Genomic DNA, 21,452 nt, shown 5'->3' with positions numbered 1-21,452 from the left:
TCTGAAAGGATATGCCTATTTGAAAAGGGGCTCCTCTCTGAAGTTGTGATATCTGCACATTGATATGCAAAATCAAATCAGCCTTTATTTATAGAGAACTTTTCATACAAGGAAACGTAATTCAAAGTGCCTTCCAGAGCGAGACACAAAAGACAGGAGGGCAAATTAAAGTAAGCCAGCATTGTAAAAGGAAACAGAAAAGCAGAAAATAAATAAAAAGAAAAATAACTGTAAAATGATTAAGAATCCATTTTTTTTTACTCTTAGAGGAGCTTTACTTTTCCTATAATAATGTGAAAGCATTATTATAGGAAGTGATCAACAAGCAGAACCTTCCTCCCACACTCAACTCAACGCTCTGTGAGGCTGTGCTAAATGCTAACGTCAGCATGCGAATACGCACACAATGACAATGCTAACGCGCTCAGGTTTAACCGGTAATATTTACCATGCTAACACGCTTACATTAGCATTTGGCACAAAGCAGCACCAAGTACAACCTTATAGAACTGCTAGCTGTAGCTAGCTATACATTTTCTAAATAAGTATAATAAGTAGAACTGAGGCTGATGGGAATGACATTAGGTTTGCAGGAGTGTGGCCGTAAACAACATATTAGGCAAATTCCACTCTGCTCATCTAATATCTACAGTGCAGGGGTGTTCAGGAACGTCATGCTTTGCAATAGGCGCAATGGAGAAAGAAAATGTTATATAAATACTTTTTTGGCCGTGATGATGGAAGGTCTTTCGATGGGCGTCCTCTTTGCCATCTCCAGGAGCAGTCTCTTCAGTTTGCGAGGCATTGCCAGTTTTTGATTGGGCGATAAACTGAACTTGGCTGTAGCCCAGAGAATAGCGGCAACCCCGTACACACAAACCTGGAGCCATGCAGAAAAGAACAGAAGAGGGGAAAAAGCTACAACCACAGCAAGCGATTAGGGAAAGCTAGTTTTATAAATAGATGAAAGCAGGTCGGACCTTTTCGGTCACAATTCCGTGTTCTTGATATTCAGGAGCGAGGTAAAAGTCATCTCGGGATTCTGCAGAGAACAATGAAAGTCAGTTATCGATGTCAGCAAAAGCCTCCAGACACTGCTCGCTCACATACTTCAGTAAAGACTACATCTATTCTTTAAGTAAACAACGAAAGATGGAAAACACACGATCACATTATAAACAAATGAAAGAATGTAACACTGCTGGTCTTAATACACCTACCTATGTTTTTCGGTTTCAAGAAAAGCACTTCTCCCTCGCAGCCCACGTGCACTGTGTCCAGGCATAAATAGGCTAATGGAAAAGAGAGAAATCAGCTCGTGGGCAACACAATGCAACACATGTAGCATAGTCGGTGCTTAAATGAACAGACAAAAACGAGCACAGGTAAAATATATATGCATACAACACAATGTGTGCTCTTACATACTATGTTGGGATGTCAATTTTTCTTGCAGGGGCAGTTAATATGAAGCGCTTAAGTGCTGATTTCATGCACAAAGTGGTTGAAATCACCTGGAAAGTCTATGTAGGTCTGCAGCGAGGACAGGCAGGTGTAACACAGAGCCCACAGCTCATTAACTGTCAGCCTCCGTCCACAGCGAGTAAGTAACTCTCTGAGAGAGATCCACTAGATAAGAAATACAGAACAAACCCGCTTTAACAAAAAGGAATAAGTCACAGACTTTGGAGCTTAACTCAAACTGAACTAATCCCTAACCTGACTTTCTCAGACTCCATTTTTGAACGACGTTCAGCGATGATTTGTCTGAAGGAGGAGTTCATTGCTGCACTTTTGCAGATTGCTTTGGCGAATTAACGCTGAGCACCTGAGTACTGAGCCTCTTTGAGATTGAACACATAGCTCGATGAATATGTTCAGACAGAAGATTGATAAGTTCTAAGCAACTGCTGGCAGGAAAAAGTTTCTCTACAGGGAATAACAACGGGTTTTAATGGTCGTCATAAATTAAAAAGCCTGATCAGACCTCAGTGTCTCACAGCAAACTGATTTTTGCAGTCAGAAGGTGTGAAGTAACCCAAACCCCGACATTAGCAATCTTATTCTTGGCTAACATTAGCTACTTAGCTTGCTGGCTACCTAGCTAGCTGTAAAACTAAAGAACAGCTTTGAGAGAGAAAGTTAAAGTTGACCTTGGAAACGGCAGCAAAACCAGCAGACACAACTTCATCTTAGCCTTTCCAGAGCTGTTATCACACAACCACAGTCACATGGTGAAAATACAGAAGAAAAGAAGCCCAGAAAACTCAATCTGCTGATGAAGACCATGAGACGTGGTTGAAAGCATGGACATCAAATTTAGATTATTTTGTCAGTCTATCAGCTGCTAATGTAGTTTATATAACTCAGCTTCTTCTCAACTGACTACTCGCAGTGTTTTAAAGATACCATCTTAAAAAATCTAGTTAACCCAACTGTTGCTGAACTGACCTGCACCCCCCACCACAAAAACCCTTTTCATGTTCAAAGCTACTCTTATTTCCAGACAGACCCTTTAGCGGACATATAACTGCAGCAGGAACAATCTGAGCTGAGGGCTGAGAGCCCCCTGGCGCTGGCTAACCTCATCCTGAGATTCTTCATTGAGGCACAGCATGCTTTTGGTCATGTGGTTATTAGGAATGTAGAGTCTGTGGTTCAGCGAGCTCTGGTCTCCAGAAGAGTCCTGTTCCAGTTCCAGCTCCTGACAGGAGGCGCAGGAAGACGCTGAATCCTGGGTGCAGTTGTTAGATTCACATTCGGGGAATCCTTGAGTCTTTGTTTCCCCACTGCACCGTGCCTCCGAAGCCTCCTCATTTCCCCCTGACACCTGGTCGTCCACAGCGGGGGTCACACACTCCTCGGTGCTAGTGTGTGGGTAAGACTCGCAGGACTTGTTGAGTCTTTGAAGTCTGTCGCTCCACGCAGACTTGCAGCTCAAGCGCTCATCCGCCCCTATCTCAGTGAGGTCGGACACAGGAACACTGATGTCTCCGTGACTTGGGTGGGAAAGGCAAGGGGGGTTGTTGGAGTCTGGGACAGAGCAGGAGCGGTTGAGAGCCCCCCTGACCCGGGTCAGCCTCTGCTGGGCCCTCCTCCTCACTGGGGAGCTGTTGTCGGACCTGCAGTCGAAGTCATCTGCCAAGATCATGCCGCCTGCTTCGTCGCCGTCCATGTCCTCCGCCCAGAGAGAGGAATCCCAGCCTCCGCACACCTGCAGATTGAGTTTAGGTATACAAATATTTATTTCAGATGTTCTAAACACAGATATAATGAAGTGGAAATTAGGAAATTTTTGTCAATTTCAAAATCTGCAAATATCAGAAAATGATGGACAATGTTTAATTCCCAGATAGAAACCTGCCTTTCAGCAAACAGAGTATAATTAACTTTCAGCACTGATGTTAATGAGGTGGTGGATAACAGACGCTGATGAGGACGAACTGTATTTTAATATTTCTTCGTCCAGAGCCGCAGCTTCCAAACACCTGCAAGTCACATACCTGCAGCCTGGACAGACCATTTGCTTTAACAGAGCTGTCGACACACAGGTCTTTGGTATTATCATCTGAGCTCAGCCTTTTAAGCAGACATCTGGGTTTGGGATGCTGCCATCTTGCCTCCCAGGAGCCTTCCTGTCCATCTGCGGATATACAAAGAGTGCAATTAGTAGTGGGAGAAAACACAGCAGACACCCGACAGCGGCATATGCAAACGAGGCTGATGGTAACTGACCTTGAAAGGTTGACACGGATTCGATGGAGAGGACCCGTCGGCCGATAGAAGACAGCTTCCGGCACACGGCTGCAGAGGAGGTATGAGACAGCCGAGCTTCAGCCAGAGAGAGGATGTCCTGCGGGAGGTTAAAGTAAAACACATAAATGATTACGTTCTACTTCTGCAAATACTTTGACAAATCTGTGTTGTTTTAAGGCAAGAAAAACATTTGAAGGTAGAGACAGAGCACAGTAGGATGCTAACTCGAGCGTGTTACTGTCAAAGTCAACTGTAATTTGGATTTAGTGATTTTACAGTGAACAGTTCTATTGGGATGGTATTATTTGCTATCTTCTTACATTTATTTCAATCTAGTCTGCATAATTTCGTACAAATTAAACAAGAATTACACCTTTAACTTTTTTGTGAGCTTTGTATGTCCGTTGTTAAGGAAGCTGATCATATTTTGTTCCCGCTTGGGGTTTGTTGACATTAGCAATAACCAATTATCTTCACATTTTCAGTGGGCATGCTACGTGAAATTCACCTGAAATGGCGTTACATACATGTCTTCTCTTCCCTTTCCCACGTGTTGTTGTATTTTACTCATGGCTTACTGCTTGGTGCAGAGCATTGGTTGCTGTTCTTTGGGAGTATGAATGAATATGCTGTATACTGTACGGTGATGAAGGTAACTGCAGCGAAACTTAGTTATTCACTCTTCATTGTACGTTTGATTAACTGCTTTCCTACATGAAGAAATTGCATCTAAAATGTGTAACAGTGATCTGTGAATCTTACTCAGTGCACCACTGACAGTAAGCCATTTGAGGGAGGATGAGGGGGGCAGAATGACTGAAATGCATCCCCTCTGTTAACCCTCCATCCCTCCTCATTTTATTAATGTTATCACATAACTGCCACCTATGAAGTGTTCAGCAGCTGTCTCCAAAGTCAGCCCAGCGAATAAGAACTCAAAAAACTCGGTGACGGTGACTAACACAACCAACCACCACAGATACATGACAAACACTAATGTTATGAAGTAACGTTAGCAAAGTTAACAAACGACTCAGTCAAGCATAGTATAATGGGAAATGTCGGCTGTCACTATAACTCCAGCATTCAGCAAACTTGGTGCAAAAGAGGTGACTGAGTGTGTGTGTGTGTGTGTGTGTGTGTGTGTGTGTGTGTGTGGCTGGCTGGCTCTGCCTAGAGAGCAGCACGCTGCTTCACCTTTTTGTCATCTTTATTTATTTAGAGATATTTCACTGAAAGCAGTGCTCTCTTTTTCAGGACATCAGATCACATTCACACCTGGAAATCTACGAAAATATGATTTCAACGTTAATAATAATCATAATAATAATACTACTAATAATAATGATGATGACAGTGAAGGGGCCTCCAACCGACTGTAACAGAATATAGGACACTCACACTGTATAATTTGCACTGACACAGCATTTCCACTTGATGCTGCTCAAGAGCACTGACTCGCAGCATGCAGGGCCAATTTATAGCCATAAGAGAAAAAAAAAAAGCTTCAGCCATAATTACTCTAAGAACATTTACTTCTCGAGAAGGACCCTTGTGACTCTTCAGTAAAAGGCACAGGGAGGCCGTGCTGTACAGGAATATGTTTTATGATCTTGTTGTGGAGGGGCATTATCACGGCTGGTGAGCATCCATCTCCTTGAGTCATGATCACTCAGAAAATCATTTATTTCTATACGGCTGTATCTCAATTTGTTTTATGCCTGTTAATTTTTTTTTTTTTGGTGCTGAATATTCCCTTTAAAAAAACTGGAGAAGTGATGTAAAAATAATCACTAATACTGTAAGAGTAGAACTTAGTGATCAAATTAGAATTAACTTACTCGTGCATCACTTTCTAATTTGACTGTGAAGTCATTATTTTTTTCACTAAATGTTACAAAAAAAATCAGCAATGGTGATAAACTTAATTTAACACTCAGCTAAACACTTAATGACTTTATTTCAGAAAATGTACTTCTTTCATCTGAACATCATGACTGCTCAACTGTTCAAGCGAATTAAACTGATTACTCCACACCTGCCTGGCGACGTTCAAACCACGCAGCTCTGTAGAAATCATCGGAGCAGCGATGAACAGCGAGCGGGGCTTTTATACCTGCAGGAGCGGCCTGTCCTCGGGCTTCTCCTCCTGCATCTGCTCCAGCAGCCTCTGGATTTCTTCCCCCAGCTCTGCCTCCAGCTCTGGCTCGATGACAAAGTTCAGCGCGGCAGAAAGCGTGGAGCCCAGAGAGTAAACATGGCCCTGCAGCGAGAAATAAAAGGAGGAGGAAATACAATCCTCGTCAGGAACGAGCTGAAGCTGTGAATTTACAGCAGGTGCAGTGATCTGAATCTGTGAATGGCTGTCGACAAAGCCAAAAAATACAGGATCCTCGTCCCATTTTGGGCAGTAATTGTCATGTGTTGTGCATATGACGGAGCTTTTGTTTTGCTTTGCTACGCTGACAGTGGATATTATGGTCAGCTCTAAGGCTGCAGCGGATTTGAAGCAGACGCTGCTGAGTTCACATCTCAGACGTAACGATCACTTCCAACAATTGAAGTGGACTGCACCCATACTTATGTGGTAAACACATGTGCAAGGCGGATCCCAGTGTGGGTCACCGAAATAGAAGAGCTGAAGGCCTTAACTCCTGTTTTTCTTAGCCGTTACTCTCTCCCTGGAGGAAAACACACTCGAGAAAAACAAGTGATGGAGAGCTTCGCCGTTCGTCAGATACGCCGTGTGTTTTGACGTGCAGCAAAATCAGAACGCACGGTTTATTTTGAAATTCTGTTACATAAGCCGACTGCAAATTTATTCATGTTGTGGTGTGAACACCACTCAGCGGCAGAGTGTGAGCTTCACATTCTGATTCTGCGTTTCCACTGTGGAGCCTGGAGGCTTTTGAATCCAGTCACATCAGGGCTTTTCACGGCTTTTCACGGCAAAAAGACTGACCCTATAGCGCGGTAGAAGGTAGGGAAGATGTATAGGGAGGTCACTAAAGAGGAATAAAAAGGCTACAGAGATCCACTTTGAAAGAGCATAAATAATTGATTTGAACATTTGTTAAAGCCACATAATCACTGAGAGTAATGCATATTTATATGACAAAAAGTAATGCAGGAAAGACGATTCTTACAATACATGGACATGGAGCTGCAGGTATATTCTGCTTTATGATATGTCAATACAGAGAGAGAGAGAGAGAGAGAGAGAGAGAGAGAGAGAGGAGAAGAAGAAAAAGAATTAATCCAAAAATTAGAGGTGTAATAGTGTTATATTTACTGCTGCATAAATGAGTATGAGTTTGTCTTTACATGACCGTAGCTTATGTCCACTCTATTTATTTTGTGTGTTTGTATGTTTTTCTTGGGAGTCATGACCATGTGCAGACATTGTGGATTGCACAATAGATGCTGTCTTTAATGCTGCAGCTGGTAAATGTGGGGCTAATCTTCATTACCTGATATGGATATGGGTGTCTTAGTCTATATTAATACATCATAATGTGTCTGTTGATTCCATTTTTTTTTTTAATCAGTGATTCTAATCCAGACTGTTTCTGTTGAAAATGAGCAAGCAATCTAAGCACGCAAGTCAGGTTCATAACAATATGGGACTACATGAAGACTTCACATGCATAAAGATCCTACACTGATAGTATTCAGGTTGCAGAGCTAATTAAAGAAGAAACACTGAGCACTGCTTTTAGTTTCAGACCAGGTGAAGACTCAACAGGACCCAGCAGTGTTGTACAGTTTACTTTGCTTCCTCTTCCTGAATTCATGTGATTGGATCGTGGTGGCAGAGCTGAGCTTGTAGCTGAATGATTGCTGGCTTCTGTGGGGAATTTTAGGAGAGGAAAGAGAACGAGCAACACTCTCTCCTGCCTCAGCAAACATCACCAAGGTGCCCGTCACTGTGTGCCGTCCTGAGAAACTCCCAGGGGCGACTGAGTGCAGCTATGACCAGATTAAAATCTATCAGAAGACATTTCTCACCTCAAACGTGCTGCCCGTGTTGTCAAACTCAGGAGGCACAAAGGAGCCTTCTGGATCATCTGCAGGATGGAAGCATACCAATTAGCTGCACCATTAAGTTTGTCTGAAAAGGCACACAGTATATCATAATGCCATCAAAGGGGAACAAACGTTGTTTGATGTCAGCACTCTGATGTACAGCCATGTCAAATATCTACTGTAACCTACTTGCTAAGCACCCGCCTTAATGAGATGCAAATCAGAAGAGTATGTAACCCACATGCTAAACCACAACAGTCCAGTGAGCGAGCGTAACCGTTTCCCCCCATTTGCATAATTCATGTGTCAGAGATAATCCCCGACAAACAAGATGGGAGCTATCTGCAGATCAGCCGCTGAGGAGCAGTGCTGCATCCTCCTCCTGAAATAGGCCACTGCACAGACGGGGTACAAGCAGGACACTCGGATACATGAAAACATCGGCATAGACATGAGCTCCCTCAGCCGGACAGAGGATAAGAGAGGAGGGAGGGAGGGAGAAAGACAGAGAGAGAGAGAGAGGGAGGTTAGAGGAGGGAAAGGAGAAAAAGGGAAGGAAGGAGTAAAGTGGGTCATGACAGATCTGGGTTTGTCTGCTGGAGTTATATCCCCTCCCAGGTGTGGTGGGGCCCATCTCCATTTCTCTTCTCGCATTCTTCCCTTTTTCCTTTCCATCCCACAACTCTCCTCTCTCATCTTTGTTTTTCATCTCCTTGTCTCCTCTTCTTTTTCCTTTCCTTTCCTCACCTCTCCTTCCCTGAGTTCCTTCCCAGTCCCCTCCTCACATATTTTTCCTTTCCTATTACCCTTGATTTAATTCATTTTCTTTCCTCCTTTTCTTTCCTTACCCCTTCCCTTTCTCTTACTATACTCTTTCATTTCCATCCATCTCCTCTCCACTCTCATCATTGTTTTTCATCTCCTTGTGTCTCCTCTCCTTTTTTATTTCCTTTCCTGCCCTCATCTCTTTAGTTTCCTCTACTTTTCATCCTACCACCTTTTATCCCCATTCCCCTCCTACAATGCTTGACATTCCTTCCTGTTCCTCTCCTGTCCTTTTTACTTTCATCTCACTCCTTTCCTTTCAATCCTTTTTCATTCTCTTTTCCCTTTCCTTACCTCCTTCCTCACTTCTCTTCTTCACTTTCTTTTATTCTTTTCTTTCCCTTTCCTTCTTATCTTTATTAATCTTTCTTTTCCTTTCCCTACCAGTCCCAGCCTTTCCCTTCCTCTCATCTCTTTTGTTCTCCTTTTGTCCTTAAATTCCTGTCCTCCTCAGCCTTTTTCATCTCCCCTTTTTTCCTTTCCTCACCTATGTTCCCTCTTCTTTCCCTTCCTCTTCTCTCATTTCAGTATTCATCATTTCTGTCTTCTTTTTCTCTTTCCTTTCCACACATCTTTTTTCATCTCCTCTGGTCTAAAAGAGGTTGCCAGTTCAAACAAACAAGCAGAACTGGACAGACAGGAGCAGAAGAGGTGGATAAGAGGAGGATAAGATATTTAAACTCTTTGTAGTCAGGGAGCTCTGAAACACAGTGAAATAGGCAGTGAAGAGAAAAAAAAAAAACAGCCGTTGTCAGTGACGCAGATGCCTCCAGGGTGATGGTGAGAGCTTGGTGAGTCATGTATGCCTACAGCACAACAGGTAGCATGAGCTGAGCAATATTACTGATTCAACACACTTTCCAAAAGGTTGATCAGATTTCCCACAGAGCAGGGCCAGTCCCAATTTATCACAAATGGAACAGCTTGCAATGCTAAACCTCTTGGGAAAATTAGCAATTTTTCTTAGTCATCACTGTATGAAAACCATTCGAGGACATTGTGTTGCTCTGGCTGAGTACTTGGGGGATGCCAGCCCTGCCACACCACCCACAGTCTCATACAAGTAGCTTGCTGCTATTACCGCAGTAATTAATTAGCTGAAATGAACTCTATTGATGAGTCGGTGTAGCAACAGTCCCTGACATTCATCACAGTCCTCAAGGTCACTCTAGTACACAGCCTCGCAGGGAGAGCCTGTTTGTGTCTGAGCACGGGATTGGCCACTGAAGTGTGCGTCAGCTTGAAATTCTATCGCCATCGCACAAAAGACTTCAATTAAGTGGGATCAATAGGGAACTGTGCAGCAAGTAAAGTGGAGAGCATAGTGTTATGATTAATGATATAGATGCACAGTGCTCAGCATGAACAACTAACACAAGCAGTGTAATGTGGGAGCTGGGTTTTTTTCTCGATCCACAGGATGAATCACAGCCGATGGACTGAACACAATCCAATAAAACATGACAACAAATGAGGCTGCGAAGCATTTTATCTGACACTGTAATCAAAACATCTCCTCAAAGTCTCTCTATTACTGAGTACTGATTTGCGTGGACATAAATGGATGCAACACTTTAAAGGATGCCATGTTGGCTAAGTAATGTGCATGAATATGTGTGTGTGTGAGCGCAGGTTGACTGCTGATAGGCTAAGCAAGCTGTTACCACAACAACGCTCCCTCTAGCAGCACCAACGCTGTTGATCCAATCAATGCTTATCAATTTCTGATGTGTGGCATCAGGGCATGGAATAAGTGCGTGCCACAGCGTGCGCATGCTCACATGCACAAGGGCTGGTGCGAGCGATAAGGTGGAGAATGATACTGAGAGGGAATGAGACAGAAAAATTAAAAATACCAGACAAAACGGAACGACAAAAAGGGAGGAGGGAGAAGAGAAGAGGTGAGGGATGATAATTCCTGATAGGCTGTTTATCACTCGACGTCGCAGGGCCTTACAGCACTATGAAGGAGAAAGAAGTCCTCTGTGCAGATCAGAGCAGACCTGCAAACCTCAGGCCAGCCTGACAGATCTAGTTGGATGCTGACAGAGTATTATCAAGCAGGGACTTGCAAACTGAAACTGATACAGATCAGGGCAACTAATCATCAAAGAGAAAAAGGTGTCCTCACTGTGCGTCAACCAGAGCTTAAACTGCAGTTAAGGGACAACTTCACATTTAAAGTCTACAATTCAGATCTGATCTAATCTGCTACGTTTTCTGGTTTCTAAATGCTGTTTGTCCCAAGAATAACAGGAATAATAATATGTTAAGCATTGCAAGTCTGTTTGATCAGTAGCATGCCAGATTTCAAAGCCCTGCCATTGATTACATGAAGAAAAAAGGCTATAATTACAATATGATAAGGCAAATATCATGCACAAAAGCAGAAAAAAAATGTAGAAATGTCATTAAAATGGTTTAAATATTGTGCAGATATATATATATATAAATGGCTGTGTGTCCGTGCTGTAGACTCACCGCTGAGCTGCTCCATGAAGCAGACATTCCCATGGGCGTTGAAGGCCAGAGTGTCTGGGGTTATACACAGGGTGTGGAAGAGGTGGGACGGTCTGATGCTCTGCAGCGCCACAACGCACTGTGCACACACAGCCCACACCTCGTCCTCAGACAGACAGCTGTCCCGCAGAGAGAGGATGTCTGCCAGAGACACATTCTCCTGTGGACACACACACAAACACACACAAGTGTGTCCAGGTATGCACACACACATATACACTGTGCATCACGCTTCCTCTGAGGAAGTTTAAAAAACTATTTAGGTTGTCTGAATTTTTAAAAACCACTAAAACATTTAAAGGGCAGGCCTGCTCTGGCACTTGTGTGGGCAGATGTTAATGAGGAACTAAATAGCTTGTAGCTATTTGGCTACGTCTAATTTTGCCATCCTGTTTGTCCATGCTGAGAGCTTACGTCACTCTGCTGTTTCCACACGACATCTACTGCATGTCTGTCCGAATCCTAATCAAGGATCTAAGGATAAGTGGTGGCGTACTGTCCAGACTGTAAAGCCCCTTGAGGCAAATTTGTGATTCGCGATAGTGAGCTGTATAAATGAAATTGACTTGACTCTTGCAGAGCACACCATGCATTTAAAGTAAGGCGACAGAGACCAGAGGGCAGAGCATTCACGTTTGCTCTCACTCCACGAGCGCCTGAACGCACCATCAAAGAAGAGTTTACAAAACAGTCCCTGCTCTCAGCTGCATTTCAGTCAGCTCACCCATGTGGAACGGATTTATTAAAATGTAAATACAGAGTGTGCAAAGCAGAGTTAGGCGTTAAAGCGCTGACCTCGTCACTCTCTGCAGCACAGGGGGGCGCTGAGGAGTGATTTCATAGTTCTGCCCAAACCCTGGAGGAACTAGACCCTACAGGTGGATGCTTGGGTGGAGAAGGGCACTACCGTTGAATAGTCGAAGAGAACAAAAAGTTTATGTACTCAGCAACAAATCTGAACTATACTGAGGCTGAGAAATTCAGCACTCCCTCCTCACTGTATCTGCCACACTGCTCTGTGTGTTCAGTAATGCACGTTCCTTTAGGCTTACAAAGAGACACTCTGATGTCAGGGCGCAGTGGTAAATCAGTGTTGCAAGTTGCACGGTTTAGGAGCAGCTTGCTAAATACCGAAAGATATATTTCCTATGTTTCCTATGATTTTGCAGCCTTGCTCGGATATTAAATCATCAACATGAAATAACATGTCAGGAATTCATGTGATGGGCTGGTAGTTTGTGGTCCCTCAGCAGAGAGATTAAAGTGAGTCCGACTTGTGCATGAATTGCATATCAGGTTAACAAATTTTTCATATTGTCACATCATCTCTATTGGAAATGTGCTGCAGACTGCGCAGTATGCCACATGACTGCAGCATGAACCAGGTTGTTTGCCTGAACTCACAATCTTACATCAGACATGTGGACCTTTTTACTAAAATAAAAACTGACAGATTAATTTTCATATGTGAACGACAGGCTGCCAGGAAGCTGGGAAACACATTCCAAAGTCTGAAAAAACGCTGGCCTGCTTTGGAAATCAGCTGGCTCTTGTGCTGTGATTAAGACTGTGGGAGTGAATGCAAACTTTTCACTTTTCTTTAGACATTTACCCCATTTTCAGGACAACACTTGTAGGCTAAAACATCATGTAATAAAGCTAACAAGATATGTTTAATTTGATCAAATACAGCACCTTGAACAGTGGCCTACTTCTCACACTAGCAGCAGAAGATCCAAAATTTTCTTCGGAAGCAAAGGGCATTTGGTACACATAGTACATTACATCCTGCGCACACACACACACACACACACTTTTTATGCCATGGTGTGACTCTGCACACCCTCACGGACACACTCCATCATATGTGATCCACTATTACCAAATGGCCCCATTTATCGCAGCGAACGTGATCTCAGAGATTCCACGCAGCATCCAGCATAATGCTGCGGTCTGATAATTACAGGATCCTCTGTTCAGTTTGCAAGTGAACACAAAAGCTGGCCTTGACTCAGAGAGAGGGCTGGAGGTGGGGGTGGTGGGGCATCACAAAGCAGCGACTGTCGAACACTATGTCCATTACCATCAACGTTTTTTTTCCTTCCATGACATAATTTAGACCAAAACAGAGCATCTCTGAATGGGAACTTATTTTCACTTCTTTTGCGGCCTGCGATCTTTGATATTCAGCTACTGAAATCCCTGCTTTATCCCCGAGAGGCTGCATCTGTTGCTTCCTGACTCGCGTAGGTGCGGGAGAGTTGCAGCCGTTTCTGAACAAAGCACATCAATGTGATCTGGTGGGGTAGAGCACAATTACAGGGCAGTAAAGTGCCACTTCAAGCAACAGCAGCAGCAGCAGCAGCACCGGCCCCATAAATAGACGGTTTCCCTTGAGAACAGTGTAGAGGAAAGTTAGAAGTCTCTCTCACCCCCCACCAGTTAAATGTGCTGTCCTACATAAGTTTGCCTCTGAGCTCCGAAGTTCGGACGAGGCTTCCTGTCTCTGCACGCTGGGGCTGAGAGGAACAGCAAAGCCACCAGTGCCACTAGTCCCTGTGCTCCTGTTTGACGTTCCTGTACATTGTATTGTCTCATGCAACATTTCTGCTGAGAATGTCTACAAAGACCAAAATTAACTATGAATTATCATTCAACATCAGTTACCTACAAAAGTTCACATCCACCAATACAATTATAGCCAGTGATGGAATGTAACTAAGTACATGTACTCAAGTACAATTTTAAGGTTCTAGTACTCTACTTCACGATATCCATTTTATGCTACTTTATACTTGTACTACACTACATTACAGAAGTGTACTATTTACTACACTACAGTTATTTGACAGCTATATTCACTATTCAGTTTCAGATCTGACATTATGAATTAAGAATTACTGGAAGATTTTAGAGAATAGATACTGAACTGCACATCGCTCCTTATCTGCTGTGTGATCGGTGTGTGTGCGTGTGTCTGAATGGGTGAATGTGACACCTGTGGTACAGCACTTTGAGTGGTCGGGAGACGAGAACGGCACAATACAAATGCAGTCCATTTACCACTCACCATGCAATGAGCTTAGAGAACACAATACACTGGCTTGTTTTTGGCTTGCGGCACCTTTAAAGAGATGTCCGGTTGGTGCCTGCTGCTCCACCAGAGAGTCATCTGCCCTATAAACTTTACAGATGGTTTCATTTAAGTAGCTGTTTGCGGCTCACAGAGGTAAAACGAGGGAACGTTTCACAGAAGAAGCAAAGATGCATGCAGCAGAACCACAATAACCCTCTCAGATCATTATTGTGACCCTTTGGAGGGGCCACGACCCTTATTGGGAACAACTACACTGCACTACTTTATCTTAATGACTGTAAAATAGTTATGAAAGTACTTTCTTTAAATGCATGTTCATATGCAGGATTATTTTAGATTATTGGTACTTTTACTTAAATAAAGGATCTGAATACTGCTGGTAGCAAGTTACAGTGTCACAGATGATGAAGAGGAAAGCAGTGTCATTGCTTTCTGCTGTGGACCTTTAACACCAACTGACAACTTCTAAGTCCTGATGGAGCTGAGGTGCCAGTCAAACACCAATAGTCCAAGGCCTTCAGGAAGCTTGTGCCACTGACTCAACACCTTTTTGAAGAAGATCGGTAAGTTTTGTTTTAACAAAAAGTGATCAAATGGAGTTGCCCCTTGTTCAGTCTCACCTCATCCTCCAGCAGCGGCGGCAGATGCTCCAGATCATAAAACCCGTCTCTTTCCTCCGCTCTCCCCAAGTCTGTGACCGCTGCATCGCTCTCCGGAGTCTCCATTGCAGCAACTTTTGATTTCCTCAAGAAGTAAAGCGAAGGACCGCAGCCCGGACAACAACGTTTCCAGCGGAGGCAGATCGCATCTCCGGCCGCACCGCGCTCAGCCGGGCTTCGACTGGTGGCCGCAGTCCGGCAGTCAGTCGATGGTCACTGCGGGACGCTCGGCGGGGAGGACGGGGGACGCGCAGCAATGCGCCTGAGTCGACGGTCTCCAGCGTGCTGTGGGAGGAGGAGGCGGTGTCGGTGGAGGAGGTGGCGGCGGCGGAGGGGGATGCTGGCCGGTGTGCGAGGCTGTCATGGCTGCTACACCTCCACAGAGACAGGCGACACGCTGGAAGGCGATCGTGAGCTGCAGTCCTCTGCTGCCCCCCCTCCCCTCGTCGAGCAGCCTGGCTGAGCGCAGGGACCTGCTGCCTGCATGCTGCAGCCGGCTCCACGCCTCCGTCCACAGCGTGACTCACAGCACCGCTCACTGCTGATCGTCTCCTCTCACCCTGCCAGCTCTGACTGCCATCAATATGTGCTGTCAGCTGCGTTAATGTTGAGGTTTCGAGGACTGACTGGACCAAACAAGCTCTGAGTTAAGTGTGCAAACCAAACCCATCAACAGATTGATGGAGAAAAGTCCATCGTGAAAATAATTAGTAGCTGAGGTCTTATGCAAAATAGATTAGAGTAGCTCCACCTTAACCAAGTACAACAGTAAAATCCTGCTTTTACATTAATGCATGAAAAATAAAAATCTACTGATGTAACAGTGACAGTCCACATCTTTTTGCACTGAGTACTTTTACTTAAATGAATGAAAGTGTGTAGGTGTCCAGGCCTACCCCTCATACTCTCTTTAAAGGCTCTATAGGCCTGGTGGAGCTACTCAGGTAAGCAGGTTGTGAGCTCACAGGCAGGACAGGTAGAATAAGAGCAGAGTTTAGTGGGGTGTTGAACAGGAAAATGTTCAATAATCACCACAGCTGCAGCAGCATAGGCAGGCAGCCGAGGGTCCACAGAGGCGGAGTGCTGGTGCTGAAGGGCAGGTATATATAGTGAGGGAGCTAATGAGGGCGTCAGGAGCAGGTGTGCCTGTGTGTGGAGCTCATGATTAAAGGCAGGAACACACCGGGGACGACTGCTGGACAGAAAGGTGAATTCTGTCTTTTTCACGGCAGACATTTTGAAACCAGTACCATTAACGGTGGCGTGGCAAAGCGTTCAGTATGCTTTGATGCACAATTCCGGGGCCTAAGACCACGTTCACAGCGTGGGAGAACTCAGTATGGTCGCATGATTACAGAGACGGATGTGTTGGAGTTACAAATACTTGTGCCCGATGTTTGTTGTCCATGTTTGTTTAGCTTTCAGGCATATAGACCTTTTTCATTAACCATGGCTCAGTTTCACAAGGTGTCTCAGGGGTTCTCAGACTTTGTCTGGCATGCCCCTGTGTTCCCACCCCCACCTCACAGTGTGTAACACTCATTAACAATAACTGGGGAAGGAGCTAATAAAAAGGATCCAAGCTGAATTTTTGTGAAACAACTCTTGCTGTTTGTTTTTCTTACATAAATCATATTCTTTCATTTGTGTTTGAATCCATATTCTCCTCTGGTCACCCCCTCCTGCCAAAGTCGCTCCGTGCCCCCCCACTTTGAGCTCTACTGCAGTAAGCCATGACAGAGAGCCATCACGCACAGTACCAGGACCAGTCATTTGTAACGTTATCAATTACACCTGTGCTTTTCCTGCTGTGACACGTTTAAATGTCTGCTAGGAAATAGGTCTGTTATAAAACAACAGCTTGCATATGTCAGCCCTTTTGAAAGGTTTTCCTGTCATAATTATGACTTGTCTGTTGTCTTAAACCCTGTTTACAAGTTAAAAACTCTGAATTACAATAGCTCCTACATGACTGAATGTGGGATCAACACCTGAACTGAACACAGCAATGATTTATTACATTAACTGCACAGCAGTGCTGCTCCTGCCATGACACGTCAGAGTGTGTGCTGTGAGAGAGGTCTGTCAGAGATGGCAGTAGCTGACAAACACAGAATTGTAATGAACTGCTTGTTATCATGACACCTGCTGGTAGCCATGAGGATTTTTTTTGATCTGAGATGCTCTATCTCTTGAAATCTCCAGAGAGGGCAGAGAACGATTTTCCCGAGTTCCACAATTTCCATCTCAGCATTTTTTTCTACTATAGAAACGGAGCGTATGGAAACTGCTGACAGCTTGTCCTGTGGATTAATTTTAATTTTTTTAATTTTTAAATTTTATTCACTTTATTGCTCCCAAACTGGGAAATTGCTCTCTGCATTTCACCCATCACTGTTTTGAAACACACACATGCAACATGCAGTGACACACACACTGGAGCAGTGGGCTGCCACATCAGGCACCCGGGGAGCATATAGGGGGGTTAAGTGCCTTGCTCAAGGGCACATCAGTCGGCTAATGGAGGGGGGATACTCCACCACACCCAAATTTTTCTGCCAGTCCAGTGGGGACCACGCCGCTTCTCCAACTTCTAGGCCACGGCTGAGGCCATCCAGAGTTATGGTGTGAAGGTGATGATGAAGGCATGATTAGATTTTTATTGTTTATTGAAGACATGTCATTCTGAAGCGCTGAGCAGCACACAAAATCTTGACTTTTTAATGAATTTATAGTAATTTGGATGAAATGGCCCTTTAATCGTCACCAGTCGTTCCCACCCGTTCTGTCAGACCCTGATTACTGAACTATTAAAACGTGCCCTGTCTACTTTGCTTCACTGATATCGTCCAGGCTTTGAAGAATTCCTCAGTCTTGTTATATTCTAGACTTAAGCCACAGCCATGAGTTGGTGACCTACTTTGGAGGCGAAGTCTTGACTTTGAGAAAACCAGCTGCTCCGAAGCGGGAGAACATAGCACCACCACCCCGACAGTACCTGGAAGCGTCCTGCAGATGTGCTTCATTTTACTGACACGGCAGAAAGAATGCAGCCCTTCTTGTTTCATATTACTAATGCACTCACAGTCTTGCATACTTGTTCTAGATCAATGCTATTTGTATACACTTTGATCCATCTTAATTGCCCACTCCATTTGAATATCATCTTGTGCTGCATGCTAGTGATGATGGAGAGGCTGTCTGGGTGCCAGCTGAGCCCAGGGTGGCAGGGAATGAGATTGCTATTATGCCGGCGGTGCCCCGTGGCTGCTGAGCAGTGATAGAGAGGCCTCTCTGGTCAGGCAGAGGGGAACCACTATTAGATTTGTTGACTGCTCTGCATTCTGGCATGCAGAGATAATAGAGGAAAATGCTTTTACTTCAGCAGCCAGGCAATTAATGAGATCATACATATTCTGGCATATCCCCTCAATGACTTATTACTGGAGAACAAGGCAGTCTGTTTGATCCTTGCTGGCATTGTACAGCAGCCAAGTGAGAGATACATTCAGAGGTATTTCATCTTCAAAAGGATTAGCTGCGATTGTGGAAATACTTCACAACTCCTCACTGCCGCACAGGCGAATCATTTAGAGCGAGGCGGCACTCGGCGGGGATGAGCTTGACATTGGAATCAGAAGTTAGTTTTGTCTGTTCTCATATTTTAGACACAAACCTGCTCTTTTTACTTTATTTCTAATTCTAGCTTTCATTCATTCTATTTCAACTACATTTATTTTTCACAATGCTGCTCTCCGTTTGAATATGAAGACTCCCAACAGATACATTTAAAGCACTTTATGCTGCACCCCAATCGGCGGTGTCAGAGCCGTGTTTTGTCTTTTGCAGCTGATGGGAGCGGTGAGATCATGAACTGGAGTGTGGCCAGTGATGCAAGATTAAAAATGCAGAACAGAGAGAGAGCAGCGTCCTCGGAGGTCATTCCCGGAGCCTCTCCTCCTCTGTCGATTCATTGTTCCCTGTTTATTTTGCCTGCAGGTCACAAACTCACTTGTCATTCCAGATCCTGTCATTCCCAGCATGCACTTTGCCCTGATCCCCGCCCGTGCACGTGCTTCTCATTCCTCACTCAGCCTCCTGGTACGCGCTGATCAGATTTCAGATCCAAACCACAGCTTTCCAGCCTGTTTCCTCGCTGTTTTCTGCCTGCTCTGTTATGGACCCCTGCCTGCCTTCTTGAATAATCTGCCTTTGGAAACTGGTTGCCTGTTTTGACTGCTCACCTGTTGCAGATGCCTGCCTGACAATTCAAGCAAGAACGCTCCATCTGCCATCTGTGAGTCATGCTTTTGGGTCCAAACCTTGTTTAACCAGCGTAGCAGAAATGTAAGACAAGTATGTGAAAAAGACTGTGTGACTGAGATAATAACAAAGCATCTTTTGTCTTTTTTGTTTGGGTATGATTGAGAATATGGCCTATACAATTAATCTCTGAGTCAATAATCTAGATGCATGCTTTGTAGAAGTTAAATCTGTTGATTATTTATTTTTATTATTTCTTATTTATGAAAACAAGGACATGTGAGACATGAACTGGAGCAGGGTCAGTTCACAAACTAGTTAATTTTCCAAATTATCCCAGAGGGTGATGTAAGTGAGACATGATGCAGCAGGAACCTCATCCAAGTATCCCCATCCAAAAATAACTTGGAACAGCGCTGGCCTTATTATTGGACCTATGCTAGGCTTTTGATGAAATACCTCCCATGACTGACCCAGGTACAGTGATCCAGTTCCAAATGGTAAAATGGTATGAATGCTGGCGAACATCCTGCTATGCCTGAAACTGTCTGCACCTCCTAAATCTGGCCAAATCATGACACATAAATGGGTCGACACTGAGCCACACTGTCCTTGTTATTGAGATACAGAAGGCAGAGGCACAGTTGCAGAATACTGAGATACAGAAGGTCGTTTTCTTAATGGATCCAGTTACATGCGAACAAAAATGCCATTTTTTAAATTTCCATGACAGTAAATATCTGTTCCATACAGCACAGAGTTGTGAAAAGAACATTTTTAAAAAGCTGCACCGCTCAATAGGCTAGAAAGAGTATTATTCCTCTCTTTAAATACACATTTTTAAATAAAAAGAAAATGCACACCAGTAAATAACAGACACAAAAACCCACACAAATAGAAAAAGGGGGCTGGCTGACCTCTGCAGTCTGGACAGTATTGTTACAGAGCAGAACCATGATGAAGCTGGAAGGTCAAACGTGTAGACGGTTGTCGGCCCTCAGGGAGTGGTGAATACTGGCAGATGTGTCCCACAAAAAACCCTGCGAGGTATCAAAAGTTCCCAGAGTCGATAGTTCAAACACGATGCTCCAAAAGTGTAGCTCAGGGTTGAGTGTCGGCAGTGAAGCTCCGGTGAGAATATGTGACTCAGCAAAGCAGAAAGGCTTTGGGATGTGGAGCCATGCATGGAGTCTCATGAAGCATTGTTTTTAAATGAGCAGGGGCAAAGTGTGGAACGAGCTGAAACCACATTTAGTAGCATGTAGTATAGATTTTATGCTAGGAATATGCAAATGTTTAATCGCCATAGTCTTTTTCCACTACATTTCATAGAAGGCTAAAGAGCTGGACTGTCAATGGACGTCACCTGCTGGAATCTTAAGACTGGACGGGGAGCTGAGAGGTTAAAGGAAATATGTTATGCTAGCTGGAGTACAGTAGAACTCTCGTGGCGTCTGTTTTTATGTGCATTTTCATTTGTATGTTAAAAACTGAAAATGCTGGAAATTAAAAAAAGTGGAAATATCACTTCTTTTTTGGAAAAATTAAGTCATTGATGAAAACAAAATGTTACAAAGTGCAATTGAAATCGACTGATGATTACCTCATGATGTGTGTAAAAAGCATATGGCCCAGCCCAGTGACACGACAAAGGGTGTAATACACATGGCGATCCACTAGAGGCCACCATTGCAGTGTCATGTTTCGCCTCGCTGAGGCGCGAAAAATACATGCGCATATGAAGGTGCAGTACCAGCAGAGGGCGATGATGATGGGAATAAAGGACGAACATGGTGTAAAGAGCAGCAAAGTCCAACTATGGAGGAGGTCAGGGTGGATGCATCTGTCAAACACAGGACTTTCAGCCAGGTGACCAGGGTTTGTTTTCACAGTGTGTAGCCAATAGTCAATGTTGTTGTTTTTTTTTTTTTTTTAAGGAGGTAGTTATTTTAACCCAAAACCAAACTAAACTGCAACCATCACCTTAAGTGTTTCTCAGCAAGCTTTATTTTGAAGGTCTAACCAGACGTTGTGTATTTATTATGGCTAAATTAACCACACCATGAGAATGTGTTCTTTTCACGTCTGGGTAAAGCATTACGTGACACTGACATGTTGGACCGCTGTGTGTATTACACACTTTGGCATGATATTTGACTTGAAAAGCAAATCATAATAACTAGGTCAGAGTAAGAGATAACACCAGGGTTTCTGACCGGATCCTCTGTGTTTAGCGCATGTAGTTTCAGGTGTTCAGGCAGTTACTATACTATAAAGAATACTATACTATATCACACTGTCCTAAC

At 44.0% G+C, this 21,452-nt stretch overlaps 1 protein-coding gene across 1 annotated transcript in view; it reads right to left on the bottom strand.

Moving 5' to 3' along the window:
- LOC121614158 (kinase non-catalytic C-lobe domain-containing protein 1) overlaps window positions 1-14,949 on the bottom strand; it is a 35,685-nt gene extending 20,736 nt beyond the window's left edge. Inside the window, exons 1-11 of the mRNA XM_041947953.1 lie at window positions 14,845-14,949; window positions 11,089-11,287; window positions 7,765-7,823; window positions 5,873-6,019; window positions 3,736-3,853; window positions 3,504-3,643; window positions 2,585-3,214; window positions 1,515-1,629; window positions 1,221-1,292; window positions 981-1,042; window positions 722-880 (exon numbers count right to left, since the gene is read on the bottom strand). Of these exons, the coding sequence (XP_041803887.1) occupies window positions 722-880; window positions 981-1,042; window positions 1,221-1,292; window positions 1,515-1,629; window positions 2,585-3,214; window positions 3,504-3,643; window positions 3,736-3,853; window positions 5,873-6,019; window positions 7,765-7,823; window positions 11,089-11,287; window positions 14,845-14,949 (1,806 nt within the window). The remainder of the gene's footprint in view (window positions 1-721; window positions 881-980; window positions 1,043-1,220; window positions 1,293-1,514; window positions 1,630-2,584; window positions 3,215-3,503; window positions 3,644-3,735; window positions 3,854-5,872; window positions 6,020-7,764; window positions 7,824-11,088; window positions 11,288-14,844) is intronic.
- Window positions 14,950-21,452: the final 6,503 nt, after the last annotated feature.

The sequence above is a fragment of the Chelmon rostratus genome, chromosome 11, assembly GCF_017976325.1.
Source record: "Chelmon rostratus isolate fCheRos1 chromosome 11, fCheRos1.pri, whole genome shotgun sequence".
Taxonomy (NCBI): domain Eukaryota; kingdom Metazoa; phylum Chordata; class Actinopteri; order Chaetodontiformes; family Chaetodontidae; genus Chelmon; species Chelmon rostratus.
Note: the sequence above shows the minus strand (reverse complement) of the source record. Positions and strands in the feature narration are given on the sequence as shown.